General features: G+C 37.4%; 1 protein-coding gene across 1 annotated transcript in view; it reads right to left on the bottom strand.

Annotated features, from left to right (window-relative positions):
* The window catches only part of LOC107559340 (low-density lipoprotein receptor-related protein 8-like), a 39,343-nt gene that overhangs the window by 21,740 nt on the left and 7,703 nt on the right, over positions 1-9,900 (bottom strand). The window contains exons 3-6 of the mRNA XM_016243125.1: positions 6,932-7,054; positions 6,328-6,450; positions 1,391-1,510; positions 926-1,051 (exon numbers count right to left, since the gene is read on the bottom strand). Of these exons, the coding sequence (XP_016098611.1) occupies positions 926-1,051; positions 1,391-1,510; positions 6,328-6,450; positions 6,932-7,054 (492 nt within the window). The remainder of the gene's footprint in view (positions 1-925; positions 1,052-1,390; positions 1,511-6,327; positions 6,451-6,931; positions 7,055-9,900) is intronic.

Here is a 9,900-nt window from a genome sequence, read left to right as displayed (position 1 = left end):
CCTATTGGTGCACTTCCGCCACCTACTGGTCTAGAGTTATTAGGGCACATAGTGGGATTTAATCCAACAAACTAGATGCTCTTAAGTACTGTTTACTAAAGTTGTTTAGTTTAACTATTGCATCCACCTGAAAGTTCACATAACACAGTGTAATTAAGTAAATTCAACAAATTTTTAAAAATCAGTTATGTTTACTCGCTTTTCTTAAGTAAATTCAGTGATTACTTTTTACAGTGCATGAGCTGGAATTCTATTGTTCAAGGGGCTTCTCTCTCTCTCTGAGCTTTGTGTTCAGCTGACAGCTTATTGGAAATACTAGAGAGCATGTCCATCACAGATATACAGTGTGTGTGTGTGTGTGTGTGTGTGTGTGTGTGTGCCTGTTTATGTGGTTTATGAGGACACAAATTTGCATAATAACATGGGTATGACATAGGTATTACAACGAGAAGGTGATTTATGAGGACATCTTCAGTGTCCCCGTAATTCAAAAGGCTTATAATTAATTCAGAATGAGTTTTTTTGAAAATCTAAAAATGCAGAAAGTTTCCTGCGAGGGGTAGGTTTAGGGGTAGGGTTGGTGTAGGGCAATAGAAAATACAGTTTGTACAGTATAAAAACCATTATGCCTATGGAGATTCCTCATGAACCATAAAAACAAACCTGTGTGTGTGTGTGTGTGTGTGTGGCTTAATCAGCAGGTGCTCCTCTGTCAAACAAACCAAACTCCTTCACCAGAAAAAAATAAAAATACTGGATGCTACAACATTGGAGTTCTGGTCAACTAGTTTAACAAGAACCTAACTAGCATAAATAAACCTGGAAATGACCTTAATTGTAAGGATAATAAAGATACAAAAAACACAATTCTCTGCTGAGGTCAGAAATCATAATAAGCATCTGTTTTTTTATAGGAATGTCTCACCCTCAGCTTTGCAGGTCTTGCTTACGGGGTCCATCTCATAACCCGGGTGACATTCACACTTGAAATCTCCTTTCAGATTAATGCAGATCTGACTGCAGGCATCAGGGTTCTCACACTCATCGATATCTGTGGAGTAAACAGACACACGTGACTGCAGACATGCTCACTCACTCACTACACCGTACAGTATATAGCAAAAGACTGAAAAAGGGCACATTGTGCACATCAAGACCAAACTAGATTAAACATACCTCATTTAAATGTAGTTCTTACTGTGAGATCTTAGTTTAATACAAAAGTCATATGTACCATGTGTTATCCATGTGTTTTGATTCAGCTGTTTAGTACATGAACAGAACACAGTGCCTGTAAGCTGAAGGCCCATGTTCTTGCCCAGTATAAAATTCAGTTAAATCAGTTTTACTTTTACTGTCAAAATCATCTCATCTTTGAGCCAGGCCTGACCTCCACATGTCCTCTTGTCCAGGAGCTTATAGCCAGCAGGACACTGGCATTCGTATCCAATGGGACGATCCACACAGATGTGTGAGCAGCCTCCATTGTTAAGCAAACATTCATTCAAACCTACAAAAGAGAGAAGAGATGGTTTAAAATGTAGATGTTGAAAGGTACAGTGCCCTCCAAAAATTTGGAAATACTCTAAGTGATGTTTTAAATAGAAATATCAATTTAATGCACAACTGATGTTAACAAAAACAAGTTTCCCTCGTATTAAAGCAAAACAGCTTATCCCTTGTAAAAAAAAAAAGAAGAAGAAAGAAGTGCATTTAATTGTATTGAATATGCACTTGTAGTGTTCCTCAAATCTTAAAAGTTTACTTTTTGAAAAACTGTATTAGCATTGTATTAATAACGAAATAAAAGGCCACTTAAACAAGCACTCTTTCATGACTTTAACATACATAAGTGCACTTAAGTACATTTTAAATTATCATGTTTTCATAATCTAATTTTAACTGTAGTGCTTTATTCAATATTACAATTGAAATTAATATATTTTGAAAGTACTAAATTGCAACTTCATCATTATAAATGTGCATTACAAATATATTTAATTACACAACATACAAGATAATAAAATAAAAGATAAGATAATAAAAATTACACTTGTTTAATACCGTTGTCGCTTCCTTGTACTGGAAAACATGAGCCATGAGCTTTTTCCTTCATCTGGCAAAGAAAATAAAATTCTTCATCTATGTGAGTGAGAGTGGCTGACTATATTAGCGCAATAACAACCCAACACAATTACCATCTTCAGGCCTCATTTACATTCCCAAGGGTCCGTTTTAAAAACACATGCGAGTGTGAGTGATATTATAGAGAATAGTGCCGAGATGATGTTTCAACTTTCAGGCCATCTTGTGACTCAGTGTGTTGAATTTAGCGTTGCATTGTTTGCAGTTGAATCCCAGGAACATATTGTGTCTGAAAGCTCGAGTGAGCAGCAAGACATATTGAGCATTCTGCAGACAATAATTTAATGAGGCAAAATGGAGATGGCTGTGTGGGCCAGAAACGAGCAATAATGTGTTTTCTCTTTCTTCTGCGCTCTCTCAAAAGGTAGCATTTGAGGACCAGGTGTTCTCTCCAGCTCTCTGTGTTCATTATTAGGTGCTGGCATCCTGACAAAATCCATGGAAGTGAACAATTTGGGGCAGGGCCGCGTCGCTCGGAGCCAGCCATATGTCAAACGAGCAGCAGAGGATTCGGGATTAAAGGAGAAGACACTGAGGGCATTAAGATGGCGTTATGAGCCCTTTCTCTGGAGATGGTGATTATTACGGCACGTGGGTGAACGTGGCATTTGAGGGAAGAGGATAAGGGTGCAGGTTTGGTGAGGAAACACACACACACACACAGGCCTCTAGAACAACCACTGCAGGTCTTCATTCCTCTTTGATGCTAATGGATTCTCTGAGAAGATGGCGATTCGTCAGCTCTGCCCCAGATAGTACTGGGATATATGCAAGTGAGAATGAATTTAAAAAAATCTTGTTTTCTCTGCCATATAAATTACGATGCACCTTCAGTGGTGCTCCAGCAACTTCCTACGTAACCTATTTGATTTCGGCTTTTTTAGCATGTTGCCATGTAGTCGCAAAAAATGTGAACGTGGCATTTGAGGGAAGAGGATAAGGGTGCAGGTTTGGTGAGGAAACACACACACACACACACACACCCACTCAGGCCTCTAGAACAACCACTGCAGGTCTTCATTCCTCTTTGATGCTAATGGATTCTCTGAGAAGATGGCGATTCGTCAGCTCTGCCCCAGATAGTACTGGGATATATGCAAGTGAGAATGAATTAAAAAAAATCTTGTTTTCTCTGCCATATAAATTACGATGCACCTTCAGTGGTGCTCCAGCAACTTCCTACGTAACCTATTTGATTTCGGCTTTTTTAGCATGTTGCCATGTAGTCGCAAAACAATCCTGAGTGATTTTTAGGTGATTTTTTGATTGATTCTGGATCAAGTCAAAAAAATATGAATGCACCTCTCTTCAATAAACAACATGATTTGATTTATCATTCATGTCTGGTTTCAAATCCCTAACACTAAAGGGACGCGGCAAACGGTGAAATCACCACGCAGTTGCCACTTTCTCTCGTAGTGGAAGTGATTTGTGCAGTAGAGACGCTGTTCGTGAAGCGGTTTCGTGGCGGTGGTTGCAAACAACATCATATTTATAAATACTAAAAGCTAAATAAATAAAACAACGGATCTTTTGTAACTTATGTGTTATTCGCTATTTATAATTTCATGGGACTAGCATAGTTTTCATGTCAGACGCAGTTAACTTTGACATTTTACACGTAATTGCATTTTTAACTGGCAAACTGACACATACACGCATGCTCTGGATTCGTTTAGTTATATATCTGTAAGAGATTTTTGATGGCTCATACAACTTCGGGAATTCTATAACATTTAAAATGATCTTCATCGTGTTTTCAACACTCCGACATGAGCTCAGTGAAATATTCTATGATTGCGTGCCGCTAGCAAAACTGCCCGCGTTTTGCCGCTTACCACATCTCTCCTATTGAAAATGAAATAAAGAGCAATTATAAATGAGATTATGCAGAAGATCTTGTAATATTTCAACTGGTTCTTACAGACAGTGTTTTTTAGATTTTTTTGTGGAGCAGTAAATGTTGCTCCACATGAAGTCCATTTCTGCATGTCGCTTACAACGTGCATTTGGGAACATGCATAGGGATCACTTCATTTTTACATTCGTATAATTTCCAACATTTTTGTGGACCATTTTCAGCATTTTAGCAGTAACAAGAAGCATTTATAAAACCACTGTCAACTAACACAATTAAAGATCTCCCTGCAGTTTTCTGCTAAAAAAAAGCTTGATGGTTTAACACTTGAAAGTGAATAGTTTAGTATAGTAACATGTTGTGTAGAATAAAATTATTATAATTAATCATTTTTTTATTTTAAAGTACAGTTTTATCATTACAATAGTATATTTCTATATTTTCCTCTTTAACCCAGACCTAGAACATTTTTGGGGCACCTAACAAACCTGTAATTTTCTTTGTTTTTTCAGACCTATTGTAGCAGTGAGCATCAAGTGTCATATATCATTATAAACAGGAGCACTTGAAGTTTCAGTCTAGCTAATTTTAAGTCGCAATTTTCCCTTTGGTTTCTTTAATGAATTTCCAGAATTTTAAGAAAAATGCAAGCAATAATTGAGTGTTTTTTTTACTGTGTACTCAAAAAAAAACACCTGAAGTTTGGATTTTTTTTTCTTTAGAAAGTTGTATCTGGCTACTAAAGGTGTTATTAAATGCTAACGATTATCAGGATATGGCAACATGCTGTTGCCTAAACTTCGGGTATTGAAACTTAAATATCATTGAGTACATTAATGATATGTGCCTTGTTCTGTTCTGTTAACCCTGGGGGGGTTATTATTGCTGCTCTCCCTGCTCATTCATGACAGGCTGCATGGATGGGCAGGGAGGTTTTTTGCCCAGAACAGAACCATACCGCCAAACCAAACCTTATGCTAAGTGTCTATCATTTTGACGATAGTGGTCCTGACAGAACTTATGTTTATTGGTTGAATATGTGAAAGTTTGAACCAATCTGGTCACGGGGGTGGGACTAAGCATCAACAATCGTTCCTGTTTGGCTCAGAGGACGAAATGCATTGGTTTCTTCTGACGAATCAATGTTGTCAAAATGTGATGACGTAATCACGTACGCTACGGAGCCTCTGAATATCCAAATGAGACAAATGCGATATCTCCGAAAAGCGGAGAATCTCTCGACACTTTTTAAAGCATTCAGATAGGATTAGTGGTTCAAAAGTTATTAAACATTTACGAACAATAGATATTTTTAGCCGCGGGCGGCTGTCTCGGTCTTTGAGGGTTAAACTGCGGTGTATCAAAGACTCAAAAACATGGTTTGAAACTGTCCCTGTTTCCTGCCGTCACAAACATGTAACCAGTCCCATCAATGTGTGGGGCAGGGCTTTTCATATCTGGTCACAGGTTTCTATTTACAACATATTTTTGGAGCACTGAGCATTGAGCATTGTAGCCAATCACAGACATATCTGTTGATGTCTTGAACGCCACGGTCAATCAAATCCACTCACTGCTCAAATCGCCAGAGTTTTGTTCAGTGCTGAGTTCTGCACATTCGCGAATCCTCTCATTATAACAAAGTGTTGCCACAATGTAAATAAGAGATTCATTGAGCAGTTTAGAGCTTCATTGATTATAACGGAACTTTGTGAGATAGCGATGAACTGAGATGAGTGACATCATTTTAGTGATTATATCTCATGGATTCATTCTCGAAATGGCAATGAATGACATAGCGGTAACCATTTAGACAATATTTCCACTTGGCATTGAATAGCGTTTACTACTTCTCTTAACTGAGTGAAAGTGGCGCAGGTCTGAGCTGGTTTGAATGGTGGCGGGGACTAATTAGCATATTCATGAGTCTGCATATACTTAATGTGTTGTGGAGTTACATTCAAGTCATTTTAAGACATGAATAAATTATTGCCATGGGAAAAACACTCAAATATGTCATTTTGATTATCAAAGATAAGTTTTAAAGGATAACATTTTTGGCTGCAGAGGGACTTAAAAAAGTTATGCATTCGATTTTTCGCACAGGCAAATTATTCACGTCAACACTGAACTATACTTTATACTTTACTCATTTCAAAATATTTTCAGAAGAGAACTTAAAATGTCTCAGATGTGCAATCAAAAGTCAAAGATTTCAGTGTAAACTCTAAGTCTCTTCTAAGACCAAATAATCTGAGCTAAACTATCCACATTCCGTTTGCAGCTCTCTATTCTTCCTGTATATCAACAAACAGTTTTCTTACTGCACTCCTTCTTGGGTTCGTCTGACCGATCCTTGCAGTCTTTCACGTTGTCACACACCTTGCTCCCGTCTATGCATTCCCCATTCCTGCAGAGGAACTTCAGAGGTCCTTCACACTTTGTGGCTAAAGCATGAGAGGGAAATAAAAGGCAAAAGATGCTTACAGAACATGCTGCTGCTGATTTGTTAAGTTAATTTCAGTTTAGCCTTGTTTCCTCCCACATAAGCACAAATACTCAGAGGTCTTTCGTGCACAGATACAGACTGGTGATTTAACAGACGTGGGCAGTTTAGGTGAAGTCTCTGCACGTCTTCCATATAAAAGCCACTTTCAAAAGGATTGGCCAATTTATTTCCACACATGAAAGCTTATTACTGCTTAGACACAGTAGGACACGCTTCTGCAATGGACAGACAGGTCTGCACTCATTAAACTTTGAAGGGTGTCGTATTAAAGGCCGGAACCAATCTCTGGGATACATTTCACCCTGCTGAATAAGCAGCACAAAAGATTTGTGCAAAGAAGTGCACACACATACACATACACACACACACACACACACACACACACACACACACACACACACATACACGCTAAGACGTACCATTGACACAGCCAGCCTCGTCGCTTTTGTCGAGGCAGTCATGTATTTTGTTGCACTGTTTGATGCCATGGATGCAGGATCCGTCTCCACACTGGAACTCATCAGGCCGGCATGTGAGCAGAGCTGCAGATGAGCCAAACACAGCACAGACATCAGCCAAACGCTGACACACAGACTCCAAACAGACCTTCACAGTATTTTTTCTGCAGGGAACATGCATTGGAGCTTCATAATTGGTAAACACCCCTATGAATACTTATGTTGTCTGTAATTCATTAAAAAAGGGAAAAAATTACCTTTTTTATATAATGTATATACAGTGCTTAAAAAATTTATTAGACCACCACCACCCAGTGTAAGGTTTATGCCACAGCTGCCCTAAACCAACAGTATTGGTGGTTACCAAAATCATTTTTTATGTTTGTAATGGTTTATCCACCAGTATATGTAAGCTCTTTAGTCACTTATGCTAAAATATAATTATTATTGTTATCCATGAATTTTCAATTTTACTGTTTTACAAGAAAGGCAGAAAAATAGTAAAGCAAAAAATTGTTTTAAATTTAGATGCCCATATTTAGACTATTTAGTTGTTTGTTATTTTCCTAATAAATGACAATCATTTTTTAAAATTAGTTTTTGACAGATTCCTAAAATATTTGTGTTTATTATGACAGGTGGTCTGCTTCTGACAGGCAGTACTAAATGAAAAAATATTATATTTAAACAAAATAAGAAAAATGTACACCTTGGCACTTAATGCATCGTGTTTTCCTCTGTAGCATCAGTGAATTTTTTTACATTTTGTAACAGCTGTAATAGTTTTGTAATAGCATATGAGTCCCTCAGTGTGAAAAGATAGATAACCAAAGCATCTGTGGGACCTGGAGGATTTTTCTGAAGAACAGCGGGCAGTTTAACTCTTCAGGACAATCAAGGGACTCATGAACAACATCACAAAACACACACACGGATCATAGGTAACAACACACAGTATTAAGAACCAAATGTATGTAAACTTTTGAACGGGGTTATTTTTATAAATTCAGCTATTTTGTCTTGTGAAGATCTTTTATGTACGATATTTTATTTAAAAAGTACTCATTACATGCATTTTGCATGATCCCTCTTATTTTGTTAAAATAATTAACATTTTGCAGATTCTGCAAGGTGTATGTAAACTTTTGACCACAACTGTACACACACACACACACACACACACACACTGTACACATACAGAGTATATGAGCATTCCGTGTTTGCTGTAAGATCTAAAAACAAATCCGACCTGATCTCAAAGTGTGTGTGGCTGTCATGACACTTTAAAGGCACTTTCAAAGTCCAAGAAAATCCACAAACACACAAATGTGATCTAACACTAAAGCGTTCCTCTTTAGTGTTTAGTGTTTCTGGAGAGCTGCTTTTGACTGCGGCTTATTTACGCAAACACATCTGAGAACACAAACAATATTGGTCATTATGAAGTTAAAACCTCCTGAAATGCTGCATAAGAACGAGGGATTAATGTGATTATAGAGCAATCTGTGGTGGGCTTTAAGATGCTCAAGGACACACGCTCAATGGTTGCCTAGTAACACACATATCACTCTGCTTGTCCGGTTTCCCTCCGGCCTGGGCAAAGCGACATTATAATTGACCTGAATGTGTTACCTGACGGTGGGTATGAAGAAAGAGGCAGCAGGTTTAAAACAAAAACCCAGTGAGCTTATCTTGCCAACAGAAGTCAAGTATAAGAATGCATCGTAATTAAAATCAGGCCCTCTCCAGAGCACCCGTCTTTCTCCCATGACTCTCGAGATCTTAAGGTCAGTTTATACTCCTAGGATCTTGTTGTTTAACAGCGAATTTTAAATTTTTCACATACTTTTGAAAATCCAGTGTTTAGTTGATCCTGATAAGCGCTCGTCGTCACAGTTGTAAATACGACGGCTTTCTTCTTTCGTGAGGGGGTTCGGCGTCACGGCATCTTTGTTTCCAGGCGGAACGTTAAAGAACACGACACACACAATTTCTCCCGGAAATCCTGAATAATTCAACCAATCCGATGACGACAGTAGAATTCTGATGTGTGGTCAATTTTATATATATATATATATCAGCTATTTTAAAATGGCTACAAGTGTTAGTTTATTAATATGGTTTGACAAGCCACAAATCTGAAGTATGGAAGCCCGTTTCTGCCACTGAATAAAAATTTAAAAAGGTAATTGCGACTTTTTATCTCACAATTCGGACTTTTTTTTCTCAGAATTGCGTGATATAAACTCGCAATTGCAAGTTATAGTGTCTTTTTCTCACTTTTTTCTCAGAATTCTGACTTTTTTTTCTCAGAATTGCATGATATAAACTCGCAATTGCAAGTTTTAGTGTCTTTTACTCACTTTTTTCTCAGAATTGTGAGATATAAAGTTGCAATTCTGAGAAAATATCAATCTTTTTCCCCCTCAGAATTGGACTTTATCCTCCTGAGACCCTGCATCCTCATATAAGGACATTATATTTTAGTGAATTTCTCTGAGACTATACATGCCACAGTTTTAAGCCACATTCAGGGCTTTTCAGAGATACTAAATTTTTGGATGTTTCACCATGTTTCACCAAAAATGTCTGATATTAATTTAGTGGCACTCTTATGGAAATATGATAATATTCTGTAATTATCATTTAAATCTTACTAATTTTTAAACTATGTGTCATAAATCAATATCTCAGGAAAATGTTATGGGGTTTCAAATCAAAATATGACTTTCTGTTACGAAACAGGAGGTTGATTTCATACATGTCCTCATATGAGGACACCGGGACTAAAAGCATATTTATTACGCATTTTGGGAGACACAACAAATGAATAGGGAGAGAAATTATATTTCAATATTCCTATGAAATAATATATATTATTATGAAAATCTTGCCAATTATTACTCCCATTATTACACTTCTTTTTTCAT

Source organism: Sinocyclocheilus grahami, unplaced genomic scaffold, assembly GCF_001515645.1.
Source record: "Sinocyclocheilus grahami isolate Dianchi unplaced genomic scaffold, SAMN03320097.WGS_v1.1 scaffold682.1, whole genome shotgun sequence".
NCBI lineage: Eukaryota > Metazoa > Chordata > Actinopteri > Cypriniformes > Cyprinidae > Sinocyclocheilus > Sinocyclocheilus grahami.
The sequence above is the reverse complement of the archived record's forward strand: the minus strand, read 5'-3'. Positions and strand labels throughout refer to the sequence as shown.